The 16373-nt window shown below is 39.2% G+C and overlaps 1 protein-coding gene across 1 annotated transcript in view; it reads left to right on the forward strand.

The window, feature by feature from the left end:
* The window catches only part of LOC306993027 (partitioning defective 3 homolog), a gene marked incomplete at its 5' end in the record, with an annotated part of 169959 nt that overhangs the window by 103731 nt on the left and 49855 nt on the right, over window positions 1–16373 (forward strand). Inside the window, 2 exons of the mRNA XM_079602458.1 lie at window positions 8624–8812; window positions 9155–9325. Of these exons, the coding sequence (XP_079458584.1) occupies window positions 8624–8812; window positions 9155–9325 (360 nt within the window). The remainder of the gene's footprint in view (window positions 1–8623; window positions 8813–9154; window positions 9326–16373) is intronic.

A 16373-nucleotide genomic window follows, 5' to 3' on the forward strand; every position in this document is an offset into this window, starting at 1 on the left:
TAACACGACACCGTTTTAACAGAAAATCCCTAAGGCGATCCGGCCGCTCATTTGCACAAAACAATGCCTGGTGGCTCGCGAACGCAAACAATGAAGTGTGTGTGTGTGTGTGTGTGTGTGTGTGTGTGTGTGTGTGTGTGTGTGTGTGTGTTAGACTGCGGATCGGTGCGCATTTTTCTGTCTGAGCCCAACTAGCGCACGTTAAAGGAGCCGTATGTAAGATTGTGGCCAAAACTGGTACTGTAATCACTTTCAAATTGTAGAGCGGTGTATCCCCTCCCTCTCCCCCCTGACTCGAGGTTGCCAGATAGGCGTTAACGTTAGACATTTTTTATCCGACTAGAGTTAGAGCAGACTAGAGCAGAGCTGGCAACCCGGATGCCGAAGCACTACTGACTCCGTAATTGGTGGATAGGTGGAGGGTGGCGCTTGAGGCCAATACACAACATGACAACATCAACATCAGTTGAGGGCGGCAACTTCACTTTTTAAATGACAATATCCTGGCCGACTACTGTTGTCAGTGAAAAGTATTTGAAATTAACATGATTTCTTAATGTCTACTGACATATCAGGGCCATTTTATGATTAATTGAAATACATTTCTTACATACAACTCCTTTAACACAGGCCACATTATGCACGTGTTTCGTTGTCACGGCTACATAAACAAATTTCCGCGCGCAGGAAGACGGATGTTATGGTAATATTTTACATGTATTTTAATCACAAAAACGAAAACGTTTTCATCAAGTGAAACAGGCACATTGGCTATACCGACATAATAAGCTTTTTTAAATTTAAAATGTTCAATGCCTTATCGCACTGATGTGACCGAGTCCGACCCGAACCCGAACATCATTTCTAAATATCTGTCCGAACCCGGCCCGGCCTGTCGGGTCCAGTCGGGCTCGGGTCGGGTATCCATCGTCTAGTGTGAGTGTGTCCAGGCACAGGTCCTTCATCAGGTCTGGAGTGTGTGTGTGTGTGTGTGCGTGTGTGTGTGTGTGTGTGTGTGTGTCCAGGCGCAGGTCCTTCATCAGGTCTGGTGTGTGTGTGTGTGTGTGTGTGTGTGTGTGTGTGTGTGTGTGTGTGTGTGTGTGTGTGTGTCCAGGCGCAGGTCCTTCATCAGGTCTGGATCCGGCGGACTGCGGTAAACCTCGAGATAAACAGAGAGACTAATATTAGCGTAGAACCCATCCTTGTTATGATGTAACGAGTACATCAGGATTCATGGGAAGTGTTCCCGGTATATCATCACATGCTAATAATATATCAGCGTGTATCTCTGGCTGAAAATGAGACAAAATGATTGTAAATTAGAATCATTATTAAGTGGTGTGACTCCTATGTTGGAACTAACAGCAGGTTTAAAGAAGCTGAGCATACAGTTCTGCAGGGAGTTGCATTGCTACAGTAAAGAACAGAAATCCAAGCATGTTTCAAAGTCTGGAACTACAATCAGAAATCAAAGCTGATTCATATGTCTTGAAGGAATCCGCATAAACGCTGGTTTTGACACAGCAGGTCAGAAAACCTCCAAAGCGGCAAATGTGACATCCATTAACCGCTCATCCCCATCTCTCCTCCACCCAGAGCCGTGTGTTTTTTAGGATAGTCGAGCATGGAGAGCCACTCTCTCCTGTAAAGCACAAACCCTGCATCCCTACTGTGAAAATTACCCCAACCGTCTCCATTAGCCAGACTGGCACGCTTAAGTTCAATTGCTTGTTCGAACCCCTTTTACTCCCCTTAAAATGTTCCCTTGTTTTTTCCTCTTTCTCTTCACGTCCCCTTCACCGGGTTGCATTTACAACATGCCAGTTTGCGCTGCCGAGCCCCAAGCCAAGTACTCCCATAATTAAACCTAATATTGCAAAGTGCATTGGAAGACAATAGCATTCTGCTAGCATTTTTGTTCCACCAAACAGTTTTGAGCTGCCACCTGTTTTTGCTTAGCACTTTTTTCTCTCAGCTGTGACAGCAATTAGCCTAGCTGTTCATACGGAGCGTGCGCTGCTATAGCGCTGTACGGGCCTGATAAACACGCCGGTTTAGAGCAGGTTTGGGACACGAGAGCTCGCTGAGAGCATGTGGTGAAGTCAAGCACAGTTAGGTCTCGAACACGCTGTTCTCCTCGTAGCAGAACGTGTTTATATGTAGAACAAAACACTGGAAGTGATCAAAAATAGGCTGATTATGAAACATAAAGTCTGCTGTAGGTGTATTGTCAGCTCATTACGTGTAATATAAAGTGGTGTTGCTAACATTTTTCATTGACCTTCTTCATTGGGAACTTGATTCCTTGTATAAATGAGGCGTTTGGCTTCACCTCTCCAACTATTCGTGTCACCTTCACTTCAGGTGCCGGCTGTGAGAGTCTCATCTAATCTCGTCTTCTCTCTCTTTCTCGGGTCTTTGGGTCTAATTGTACCTGAAAGTCTTGAATGTGCATTAGTCAGTGTTTAATATGCAGGCTTTATCAGGAGGTGGCGGGCCAAAGAAACAGTGGTGAGAAATTTCATGTTACTATACTTATCATGCGCAGGCCTTCTTTGCAATTACATACTTGACTGATTTCTTTTAGCCTCTTAAATTCATTTCCAATGACCTTTATGTCGTTGCCCCGTTTGGGCGAGAAAGTTTCAGTCTTGCTAATTGTTTCAAACCTTTGCAGCAGTTTGAAGCCGGAGAGCAACATTTATATTCTCATTTCTTTCTTTTCCTTCTTTTATTCATTCCTTCCTTCCTTCTGTAATGTTGTTCATTCTTTCTTTAGTTTCTTTCTTTTTTTTTATGGAGCCTCTAAATGAAGGAAAAAACGTATATGAAAAATAAAAAATGATATGTCAGTGCTTTTGCAAACGTACGTGTCAATGCTTTTGTATTATCTCGTTCCCCCGAGAAACTTTGCTTTCTTTCCGAGCGTACGCAAAGACTCTTAGGGCGATGCAAAATGTAAAAAAAAAAAAAAAACACAAGTAAACGCCTCACATTTGATTTTTTTTTTTTTTTTGCTGTCTTCAGATGTTGTTTATTTTTAATATGTTGAGTTCTGTTTTTGGTTTGGTTTGGTTTGATCGTTCAATACTTTCTTCTTTCTTCTGTTAAAGGTGCAGTATGTAAGAATGACATTCCATTCCAGCTTGGAAACGCACATTTCAAAGTAACATAATTGGCTGTAGAAGTGTTTTTCAGAGGAACGAGTATGTGGACATAGCATGCTTCCTCAATACATCCAAACATATGGTTTTTTATGCTTTAGTAGAGTGAAAAAAGTTACATATAACACCTTTAATTGTTTTGAAAGTGTTTCTTTCTTTTTTTTTTGTTAGTTTGTTTGTTCATTCAATCATTTATTATTTCTTTAAAAGTGTGTTTATTTCTTTCATTAGATCTTTTGTTTGTATTTCTTGCTTTTATTCATTTCTTCATAATTTAGTTTTTCCTCTGCATGTTCTTTCTTTCTTTCTTTCTTTCTTTCTTTCTTTCTTTCTTTCTTTCTTTCTTTCTTTCTTTCTTTCTTTCTTTCTTTCTTTCTTTCTTTCTTTCTTTCTCTGTCTCTCATCAGTCCCAATGGAGCGAGAGTGAACGGCAGGCGTCCTCTCTCTCTCTCTCTCTCTCTCTCTCTCTCTCTCTCTCTCTCTCTCTCTCTCTCTCTGTCTCTCTCTCTCTCTCTCTCTCTCTCTCTCTCTCTCTCTCTCTCTCTCTCTCTCTCTCTCTCTCTCTCTCTCGTGTTCAGACGCTGTGTTATCTCTCGTGGGCTCTTCTCTTCATTGTCTGTGCACTGACAGTATAATTCAAGCTCACTCTGGAAACAAAAGCATGTAATGAATGCACACCATCCAGTCTGCTTATGAATTAATTAATTACTCGCGAGCACAATGGGCCGGGTCGAGCGGCGTGCTCCTTTATAACGTGAGGCATTTCCCTCTGCCAGCGTCTGAAAGAAATGTACAGTGTTGTGAAGGCTTGTGACAATGAGCCAGCGGTTTGTAACACAATTTCAGACCTTCAAGAAAACTGTTGCATGTTATAAAACTTTGAGGTCAGAGACGGGCACCCTGTAGCACTGGCTAAAGCTTCTTTCAGAGCGACTGGACTGCATATTGAAGCTGAGATTTCAAAGCTGGTGTGCTTCACTGTTTAAAGTAGCTTAGCTTTTGCTCAAGATCATAAGTCACTCCAGGAGGATTATACCCGCTATATTCAGTGCTTACTGATGCACACAGGCTATAACTGCGGCGCAAACAAACACACTCGTAATATAATCATTTGAATAAGAGTATGCACCATTTGGTAATTTTGCGCATGCATATTTCACAACTGGTTCAAGTTGGTCACGTGGATTCACGTTGATTTTTTTATTATTTTTGAGATTTGGATTTCAATATAATAGTTAAATTGCCCCACACAGTTATGCGATGCATTTATGATCTTCAGTCATGCAAACTGTTGAGGAAAGATGTGATTTTGCTTTTCACAGACTCGTTCGTTCGTTCGTTCGTTCGTTCGTTAGTTCGTTCATTCATTCATTTCATTCGTTCATTCATTAGTTTGTTCATTTAGGTTATTTTTTTTACTTATCTTTTGTTTGATCTTTATTACTTTGTTGGTTAGTCTTTTGTTCATTCTTTCTCACATTGATTTGTTTGTCTGTTCACTTGTTTTATTTTATTATTCATTCCAAACTGTATTACACTTACACTCTTGCGTTATCACGGCAAGTTTTTGTTGATTGACTTTTTCATATAATCTTGGAACTTTCTCTCTTCCTTTTGATTTATCACCACATGTTCTTAGAGTAACGTAGTGTTGTCATTTTGCCAAGGATTATTACAGAGAGAAAGGCACCAAAATCTCTGACCTCTATAAATATAAACTCATCTAAATAACTCTCCCAACAAAGTAAGGAGTGATTGATGTGTCTTTACTACGGTTGGGGATTGTTTGAATTTTAACGATTCCGATTTGTGTCGATTCCTAATTTCGATTCTAATTAGGTAAAAAAAAAGTTTATTGCTAAACATTTCATTGCATACCATGAACACAAATCAACTAAAGAACACTTACACAAGGAACTTTTGCATATGGTTTAAAAATACCCTAGCAAAAACAACTAGCCTAACTAATTTATATTTCAAGCATTATTAAAGACAAGTAAACACTCAGTAATTCAAAACTAAAAAAATGAAATAATCAATCGCACAAATGAATACAACCGAACAAAGATACGTGTGAGAAGGTTTGAGATATGGAAGAAAGAAGACAGGGTCGGCTGACTGAGACTCGTGCTTTTATTCACTCAAAGAAATATAAACAATGAAAGTGCGCTTCCATAAACTCTGTTTCTGCACAGACATCGTAGCAGTCACAGGTTCCCAGCAGTATGAACACACACAAGATCTCAGTCCGGTCTCTCTTCTGTTTCCCGTTTCCGGTTGGCTTTATCCGGGTTTGTCATTTTGCACTTGACTGACGCACGGGTCATCTCCTGTCTCTCTCTCTCTCCCGCTGCCGACCTCACTGAACCACTCCCCCTCACCACAATACGATTCACAGAAACTGTGTTTTAATATTTTAAGGTATTCAGGTACAGAAACTGTAATCAAATGTAAAATAACACTGCACTTTCTAAATCAAATATATATTACAGTTAAAGTTATTCAGTCACTTTAAGAGCTGCACGGATCCAATATACTGTTACACATACATTTTAATTTTCAACTGTTCATAACCGACTGTGTTTATGAGGAAATTTTGACATATTTTTGTGTGTATTTGTCTGTTCAAGTGCAAAAAGACGCAGAACTTGCGCTTGAATGGTTTAAAATCACATTAAAATACACACAAAGGAATCGATAACATGTATCCCATTCCTGGTCTTAAGTATCCAATTCCAGGATTGAAATCAATTGTGATTCCCAGCCCTAGTCTTTACTGACACCTCTGGAAACTCCCTCGACTGCTGGCAATGTTTCTCTAAAACTCACAAAGATGCTTCTCCATTCGAAACCAGCATTGTTTCTATCCATAATGCATATCAGTGCTAGAGTGAGCCGGTGAGAGGCACTTCATTGTGTCGTCCTCTCGGCGTACATGTGTGTGATAGGAACTAAATGAGTGGGTGAAAATCACACGCGTGAAAACCGTGTTAGCACTGCATGTGTTCTTCCTGGCGCCTTCACCTGGCTGTTGCTTCTTAACCTGAGAGCTGCTATTGTCTGCTGAGAGCCACCTGGGTTGCCATGGCAACTGCTCGGGCACGGGATGACGGTGTGTGTGTGTGTGTGTGAGGTGTATTATGAAAGGAAGGAGAGATAGGGGCCTCACCTGAATGCTTGGCTGAATCTCTATAACTCATCTCCAGCTTCTTTGCTCTCGGCAGCTGGACTAAAGCCAAGCACCTGGCATTCTTCATCTGTGTGTGTGTGTGTGTGTACCTTTATTTAAACACATTACTTTTGCTTTTAATGTATACAAGTGCTACTGAGAGTGGATTTTCCCCCGATGAATCACTCTTTTAATGACTTCCCTGATGGAAAATTCTGGTTTTGAAACATGGTAGCTGATCCATCCAAGTGGTGTATTAGCGGTGACCAAGATGATCTACTATAGATTTAAACTAGGTCCACTTGTTCATAGACCAGTCAGAAACGATTGCAGTGTCCATATGCACACTATACGCACTATTTGCTCCATAAAGCTGGTTTTCTTTGGCTTTTCTAACAGAATTAATGTAATTCTGAAATAGTTTGTTCACTGATATGGTGGAAGTGTATGTATATCATGGGTTTGAATCTGCACTGTAATCTGATTTTCCTGTGAACAACAGGAGATCGTCCACTTAATGAGTGCCAAGACAATTCTCCATAGAAACCACTGTAAACATCCAATATAATGAGTCATGTGATCCAGCGGTGTTAATCTCCTCATCTCTCAGTTCAGCACTCTGTGATTCAACTGAAGGCTATATTGTGTTTGTTGTGTTCATATTCATTTTGTTGATCTTTAATATAGCATTGTATTAATGTATCAGCTATGATTTTATATAGTGTAAAAAGTGTCATTTCTACACCACTTACGTTGCCAAATAGAATTAGCAAAAAATATTAGGTATTCGTAAATCGTAAACACTTTCCCCATCTGTCATTGGTCGAAACAGACCCATAGCCCTGCCCTAAACTCTTGCCATTGGTTGAGTTGTTCCTATATTGGGCTATGCCTAGTTCAATACTATATAAATATTATGCAAGCTGAGTAGTATGTCCTAATTCACAGTAAAAAGTCCCCGGATTACCTTTTTATTTATAACAATGACACCATGGCGGATTGTAGTACGTTGAATGTCGTTCATACTACACACATTCATACACAGATCATAGTTTTTTAACAGTCGCAATGTAAGTTTCAAACCAAATGTAGTCCTTATGATACAGGATGGGATTTCAGACGCAGCAACAGTGAATATACAGTATGTGGGAAGAATTCATCTATGAGTTGTTTACTTATAGTTGCATATTAAACTACCGTATGTGCAAATAGCAATAGAGGCAATTTACACTGTGTAAATAGCAACTAGATTCTATTTACATTTAGTAAAAATAGCATATTTTCTTAGTGACAGTATAATTAATAATCTTAGTGATAGCTGCTATTTACACTAAGTATACATTTTGTATTTAAGTGTGCAACTTTGTTGCATTATTTTCCTGTTATCTCTGTAAAGCTGCTTTGAAACAATCTGTATTGTAAAAAGTGCTATATAAATAAAGGTTACTTGACTTGAATATAAATAGCAATATATTTACACTATGTAAAAATAGATGTATTTTTTTTGCAAAAAGTGTAAATAAGTAGTTAGATGCTATTTTTGCTTCTAAATAGTGGCAGATGCTATTTGTACCTCAGTATTGTTGTGCATTAAACAGTTTGCAATAATAACATAGAGTGTAAATTACTATATTTATTAGAATTATTAAATGGATGGCGCCCTAAGCCCTCAACTGCCCCTAACCCTACCCAATAAACACTTTATTATTAAACACACGTTAGACACTTTATTCCCACTTTTCAAATATTTTCTTAATTTTTACTGAAAATAAATGCCTTTCCGTTCTGATATGTGATGGAAAAAGAGAGTAGAGCGAGTTCTGCAAAAGGCGGATTCGAACTCGGGTCGATTTGCGTAAAAACTTTCTACCAAGCGCCTTACCCATACTTCTACTGTTGACAATCCAGCATCTTCCCTAATTCTGTCTGGTCTAATCAGGCGCCAGTGGGCGGAGTTCTAATTATGTCTGGTCCAATCAGGCGCCAGTGGGCAGAGTTTTAATTCTGTCTGGTCCAATCAGGCGCCAGTGGGCAGAGTTCTAATTATGTCTGGTCCAATCAGGCGCCAGTGGGCAGAGTTCTAATTATGTCTGGTCCAATCAGGCACCTGTGGGTGGAGTTCTAATTATGGTTGGTCCAATCAGGAGTTAGTGTAAATAGCCTCTGCCAATAAGGCGGGCTTAGTGTAAATAGAAATTCAGATTAAACTGGGGAAAGTATTGAAACAATAAATACAGTTTTCCTCACTCAACTTATCAATATCTTTTGTGCCTTTCCTTTATCTCTTTAGAAAGAAGAACAATATGATTTAATATTGACTCCGGATGGAACGAGAGAGTTTTTGACCTTTGAAATCCCTCTTAATGACTCGGGCTCGGCAGGGTTAGGGGTCAGTGTCAAGGGCAACAGATCTAAAGAGAACCACGCTGACCTGGGGATATTCGTCAAGTCTATAATCACTGGAGGAGCCGCTTGCAAGGTGAGGAGCGCTGCGTGCCACGTCCGGATTTTGTTGATCCTGGGACAATATTCCTGTCCGAAAATGTAATCATAACCATATCCCTAAACCTAAACCTAATCCTACCCATAAAATCCCTAAAATCAGATGATGAATAAACTGATGTAGAAGCAGCTAACCCTGGCTATAAGCCTAAACTTGACATAAACTGTAAACTTCTCCCTCAAATCTGATTGGTTGATTGGAATGTTGATCCGGGAACACGTTGAAATCAGGTTCTGCCGGCGGTCTGATTGCCTACATGCGTTTTTTTCATATTCGATCTTGATTCAAAGAAAACTGTTCTTGTGTGTGCAATCACAGGATGGGCGGCTGAGGGTAAATGACCAGCTGATAGCAGTTAATGGAGAGTCTCTACTGGAGAAGACCAATCAGGAAGCCATGGAGACCCTCCGCAAGTCCATGTCCGTCGAGGGCAACAAGAGAGGCATGATCCAGCTGATCGTCGCCCGGCGGCTCGCGGGGAGAGGAGAGGTACGCTATACACGCCTTTAGCATGTGCAGGAACGTCCTCGGCTGTGTTTTTACATTGTGCTTTTTGGCTTTAAACTGTGGTACGGTTGCGTTGTGAACATGCCCTTGTGAAACAGAAGTGCGCTTCATTTTACTGGATGTGCAATTTTAGTGTTATTCAAATCTTAAAAGTATTTATTTACAACAACAACAAAAAAACTGGACTTGCAGATAATACAGGTGAAACTTGAAAAATTTGCATAAGGTGCAAAAGTAATTCAACTTAAAAGGTGAAACTAATATATTATATAGACTCATTACATGCAAATATAGATATTTCAAGCCTTTATTTGTTATAATTTTGATGATTATGGCTTACAGCTTATGAAAACCCCAAATTCAAAATTAGAATATTGTGAAAAGGTTTTCATAAATGTAAAAAAAATGCACTCTAAAGTTAAACTAAATGCATTTAATATAAACTTAAACTCAATTGCATTTTAATTTAAAAATAATTAAAGTTTTTGAAAACTTTTTTTTTACATTTAGTTTGCACTTAAGTAGGCTATATTATTTTGTTATAAATACTCTTTTAAAAAAAAGTATGCTAAAGTTGACTTTATGTTGGTGTACTAGTTTTATTTTTATTTTTTTGTCCCTTTTTTTTTTACTAGGACAAACTAATTACATACAGAGCAACATTGGTGTTTTTCTGCTGCAATGACACAATGAGAAATGCATTTTACTATAAAAGCCTAATATAATTTAGGCCCAGTTATTCCAAAGCTTTGTCCACTTTTGCCAGTAGGTGGCGCTGTCTCAAAACTCAGGGCTTTGTGGTGATGATAGCTAGAAAGTTTAATTTTCAAGCGTCAAAGCGTTCCAAAGATTCAAGCTTTGCGTCCTCTTAAACACATGTATTTGTTTTAATGCTTTGCATTTGATTAATGTGGTGTATTAAATCAAAGTTTTTATAATATCTGACCAAACATGGCCCGGAGATTATCTGACCCAAATTTGGAGATGAAAGCTGAAGAATAAAAAAGTATGTTTTTGACAAAATTAAAAATGGTGGAAAATCTAGTGAAGAATAAATTGAAACATTGAACTCTGCGTGACCCAAGGAACCAGAACACAGTTTTGATGAGAGGGTTTGAGGGACTTTCACTAAAATCGGCAATCAGGTACTACAGTATTTACCGCAGGGCGACCATAAACTTTAATGCAGCATAAGTAATACTAAACTAACAGACTATAGTTCAGTGGCTGGTCATGCTGATTATGAATATGACTTTCTGCGGTTCTTCCTGCATTAAGATGAACGCTCAGAGTGACTGACTGTCAGAGTTGAGTTGTATGTGAAGACGGAAGTTTGACTGCAGTCAGAAAAAGTGAATTAAAGTGAGTAGTTGTTATCAGAGAGAGAGAGAGAGAGAGAGAGAGAGAGAGAGAGAGAGAGAGAGAGAGAGAGAGAGAGAGAGAGAGAGAGACACTGGGGTGTGAGGGAGGATTGCGATCGAAAGCAATTTGACCGCTGAAATGCTCATGCTGATTTGTACTGATAACAGATGGCAGTATGAAATATCAAATATCAACTCCAAATGCCATCTTTTCCACCCCCCCCTCTTTCCCGAATGCAATCCTTTGGATGTGTGTTTGTGTTTCTTTTCTCTCTCGTGTTTTTGCCCGCACAGGGTCATAACATCAGAAAGCGTAATCTAACACTTATCTTTCTAAAGAATATACGGCCGCCGCTTTGAAGCCGCGGCGTTCGAGGAGATGAAGCTGGGAGTGACGACTGCTTATGGAAATGAGATGATAGTCTGTGACCGCACTCACGGATGATTCCCGGAGGAAAAGCGCACCGCTCAGAACTTGCTCTTTCGTAGCTCAGGGACTTAATAGAGTTCGCGTTTATGTTTCTTTTAAGTATCGGGTTTTTCTTAAGATTTCTTGGGAGAAATAAAAATAGACAGTGACAAGGCAATCGGTGGCGTACAGTACGAGTATAAAGCTGTAAAATGAAAGTGGATACTATAACTCAGATCATTTGCTTTTGGAAATATTTGATGAGAAATGTTTGAATTCATGAAGCTGAGCAGGAGACTCACCATCGGATCTGTCGGATCAATTCTTTAAAAGATTTATTAAAAGAACCATTCCACCGGAGTCAACTCGCGACTCATTGGTGTTTACACGGTTAAGGCATTAACCCTTTGATAACAGCGCTGTGATTACAATCTTACACAATCTACTGTTCAATTCAAGACCCGAGAGCGACTAGATCAGTGCTTGGCAAATGTTCACATACTGTGTATTATGTTTTCAACCACATACTGTGTATTATTTTTCAGAAATTTAAATACACACACTAGCATTCAAAAGTTTGGGGTCGTGAGATTTTTTTAATGTTTTTTTTAAAGGTACACTGTGTAGTTTTTATTTTTTTTTATTAGCTAAAGTATATCTTTATTCGTGTCTATGTCACGAACAATTTTACATTGGTGTAAAATGACCACTGGTGGCCAATGATCTGACTTATCCTCGTAAGCGAAGAATTTCTTATCTTTATTTACATTGGACGGGTAAGTCCATCAATGCTCACCATAACGTCTTGAAACTTGTGAAGATGAATATGTGTCTTCTCTTGGGAATGTTTTCGGTCTTCAGCTCCGGCTGGTTCGGCTCCATCGACGCTTTTCCTCAGGAGACTTTAGCTCATGCGTATACTTGGATTGACTGTGCACAACTAAATATGTTCGGTGAATATACATTGTTAATTTTAAGTGAAGATCTTAAAGGAACACTCCACTTTTTTTGTAAATAGACTCATTTTCCATCTCCCCTAGAGTTAAACAGTTTTACCATTCTCGAATCCTTTCAGCCGATCTCCGGGTCTGGCGGTAGCACTTTTAGCATAGCTTAGCATAGATCATTGAGTCTGATTAGACCGTTAGCATCTCTCTTAAAAAAATGACCTAAGAGTTTCGATATTTTTCCTTGATTATTACGCAGGAATGAGAGAATAGTTCCTAGTCATATCGGCCTCAAATCACAACTTTTCATTTTCTGTCAGTCTTAGTACACGATGTAACTACAGAAGAGTCAAGTTTTAAATAGGAAAAATATCTAAACTCTTTGGTCATTCTTTTCAGAGAGATGCTAACGGTCTAATCAGATTCAATGATCTATGCTAAGCTATGCTAAAAGTGCTACCCCCAGACCCGGAGATCGGCTGAATGGATTAAAACAAGGTAAAACATGAACTTTTATTAAACTCTAACGGTAAAATTTTTTTAAAATTAACTGTAGGGGAGCTGGGAAATTAGCATATTTCCCCCAAAAATGTAGTGTTCATTTAAGCTGTGACTAGTACAATGCAGCGTTTTTATGGGGATAATTATTTGGAAGTCATTTATTGAGCCAAATGTCAGTTTCCACAATTTTCAAAATACATTTTTATCTTTGTGTTATACTTTTTTACCCAGTCAAAAAATATTAAAATGATGTATTTTTGTCGTCATTCACGGACGTACACACAGAACCCCCCCGAAACACACAGCGGCCCACAGCAGACACACTGCTGAGCTCAGATCAGTCTCTATTAGCGTGTGTGTTGAGTTTCTGCTGGAGCTTTGAGATCACGCTGAGATCCTGTCCCCTCACACACACACACACGTCCCATCCAAGGTCACCCGTCGCCTGCCGAAACCCCCGGCTCAAGCTCTCTCTTATCTGTCTGTCTGTCAGACGAGGATGAGGACGGTTGCTTTCATCATCCTCATCAGCTGTACAGCACAGCCGGACCCCCGCTGTGGTCAAACACACACTAAACTGCCCTTTGATACGGCTTTCAGAGGGAGAGGGAACGCTGGAATAAGGGAACAGAGAGATGGAAAGAGTAGTGTAAGTGTAAGAAGAGGAGCATGATGGGTAGTGAGAGTTTGCAGGAGTGTGTGTCGGGGGACGACGCTCTGCTCTCTGTGACGGACGGCCGTTTGCTGTTGTCGGAGAGCAAATGCAGGAAAACAGAGGCCAGCATTAAAATGAATAAGATCCATCACTGTCCGCTGGCCTGTGTGTGTGTGTGTGCCTGTGCCTGTGTGTTTGCGTGTGTGTGCACGTGTGTGTGTGCCTGTGTGTGCTGTGTGCCTGTGTGTGTGCCTGTGTTTGTGTGTGTGTGTGCACGTGTGTACTTGTGTGCCTGTGTGCGTGTGTGCGCCTGTGTGTGCCTGTGTGTGTGTGTGTGTGTGTGTGTGTGCACCTGTGTGCGCCTGTGTGTGCGCCGTGTGCCTGTGCGTGTGTGTGCGTGCTTGTGTGCCTGTGTGCCTGTGTACATGTGTGTGCGTGCGTCTGTGTGTGTGTGCGTCTGTGTGTGTGTGTGTGTGTGTGTGTGTAGCCTAAATGTACTGTATGTAAGTAATTTGAGACAAATCTAACTAATGGATGTAAAAATAAATAAAAAACATTAAAAAAATTATTAAATGTGTAAAGCCACTCTTCTCTTCCAGGTCAAAACGTACCTGAAGGCAAAATGTATAACAATTAGTTTAAATTGGTATACCTCTTAATTTATTTATTTTTTTTCTGAAAAAAAAAAAAGAAAGTATTTTCACAGTCTTAACACATAATTACAGTTTCATTGTTCTTACCTCTTGTTTAGAGATGTTAAGGTTCCTCTTCTGGGGTTATATACATTATGATAGTAAAGCATTGTTATTGCTGTTACTGTATGTGTTAAAAACATGTTTCCGTTAATTGAAATAAGATCAAATATTAATGTTATATGCTTAAAACTTCAAACTTAAAAAACTTGAATAAAAATAAAACCTAATTCTAACAAACAAACAAACAAATAATTGAATAACATAGAGTGCATAATTACATACCACTGTTGTTCAGATCTAGGACAGGACCTCAGAAACATCTATATCATCGTAAAATGGATTTATACAAATATTTTTATAAATATGTAAAGGTACAAATAATAAAAAGTTATTTTATGTTTTCTAAGTTCTACATTGTCCATATTATACATTTCAGTGTGTGTAAAACCATACGGCTAAATGTAATGTACACACTAATGAGATGTGGCGGCATACGCTGATGTTTTCTAATAAATATGACGCAACTTATGATGGCATCATCATTTTCCCGCCTACCTTTACCCAACATTTTGTGACTTAAATTGTGTAAAGTCTGTTCTTCTGACTTCTCTTGCTCTTCCGGCTCATAGAGGGAAGTTGTGGCATGGGGAGATTGACCTGATTTTGTCACAATTACAGGATTCAGAGTCTCAAACTGTAAATGAAGGGTTTAATAATCATCCGCTGACTTGAGTGAAACTCTCCGGGGTTTCTGAGGATCTGGGATATTTCACACTGAAGCTTCATAAGGGATCGTCTTGACCCAGATAATGATGTAATGTATTATTGGTCATTGCGTTTTCTTCTTCAGTTCAATAATTGAGGCCGAGCGATTCCAATCGATGGCTTTCCGTTTCTATTAATATAAGATCATATGTTCTCAGGCAATTACAATCCTTGCAGTCGTTTGAATTCAATTAATTTCTTAAAATACTTATCGTTGTACTTGGCACTGAGTTTTCCCTTTACCCCGTTGCAGTAAAATATGGGACATATAACTTTGTTGATTACATTTAATGTGTTTTTTTTTTACAACATGTTTTGGTGTAAGTTATCAAAGTTCACCAGAGTGCTGGAAGACGGCCTCTGAGGATTGTGGGTAATTGCGAGTGTATGTTTCTCCTCATAAAGTTTGGCTTTTGAGTCTATCAGCACTGGATTATTAAAATGAGAAATTAATACATTTCCCCGGACCGCGTGTGTCCAATAAGATTTCCACGCCGCTAGTGTCTGTTAAACTGGCTCGTGACGTCGAGGAGTCGCACGGTTCAATCCAGACGCGTTTGAGGCAGAAGCAGAAATTACCTTTGAATTTTCTGTATGTTTAGATGAAGTCGAATGTTAAAGTGTTGACTATGTGTGTAAGAAATATCAGAAGCCACTTTTCCACCGTCGGGCCTGAAGCTGAGAAGCGCTGTGGACTAAAACACACATCTCTGGAACAACGTCACACAAACACATCGTTTCACCAACAAATGGATGTTTTATCAGAAAAATAACCATAAATAAATAACTTGCGAGATCACAAAATGAACATGATAAAAGCAGCAGTTTGTTGTTTACCTAAAGGTTTAAAACCCAAGCATCGATGTTTTACCACAGTTTCACACTAATACGTGATACATTGATAATAATGAATTAATTTGTGTCAAGATTGCACATTAGTCACACAGACATTGAGCGGTATTTACCGTTATTTCACAAAAGAAAAAGGACACACACTTATTCAGCCGCGTATTTGCAGTCACAGGACAGTATGTTTACATCACATTTAGAAAGAACGATCATTTCTACATATTTTCCTCCAAAAATACGACCTGAGGAGCTTTAGCACAACAGCCCCAATACAGTTATATTCTCAGTCAGAGAAACAGAGAAACTTGCTTTATTTTATGACATATGCGGATCTAAATATGGATATCAGACAGTCCGGTATAAAGATACAAGACAGATAAAATAAATACACGATTGTGATAGCCGACATGTGACTCTGGACCACAAATCCAGTCGCATGGGTAAATTTTTTTATATTGAGATGTATGCATCGCATGAAAGCTGAATAAATAATCTTTCCATTGATGTGTGGTTTGTTAGGATAGGACAATATTTGGTCGAGACACAACTATTGAAAATCTGGAATCTGAGGAGCAAAAAAATCTAAACATTGAGAAAATCTCCTTTAAAGTTGTGCATTTATGTTCACGATTGTGCTGCATTCACTCACAAAAATACATGTTTTATATATTTACGGTAGGAGATTTACTAAATATCTTCATGGAACATGATCTTAATATCCTCATGATTTTTGGCATAAAAGAAAAGTCTATAATTTTGACCCACACAGTGTATACAGATGGTACTCAACCAGAATGCCTATTACCGCCGCGACAGGCACCGCGGCGAAACTACCGCGGTAAAAATAA

This window comes from Phoxinus phoxinus, assembly GCF_949152265.1.
Source record: "Phoxinus phoxinus genome assembly, chromosome: 24".
Lineage (NCBI taxonomy): Eukaryota > Metazoa > Chordata > Actinopteri > Cypriniformes > Leuciscidae > Phoxinus > Phoxinus phoxinus.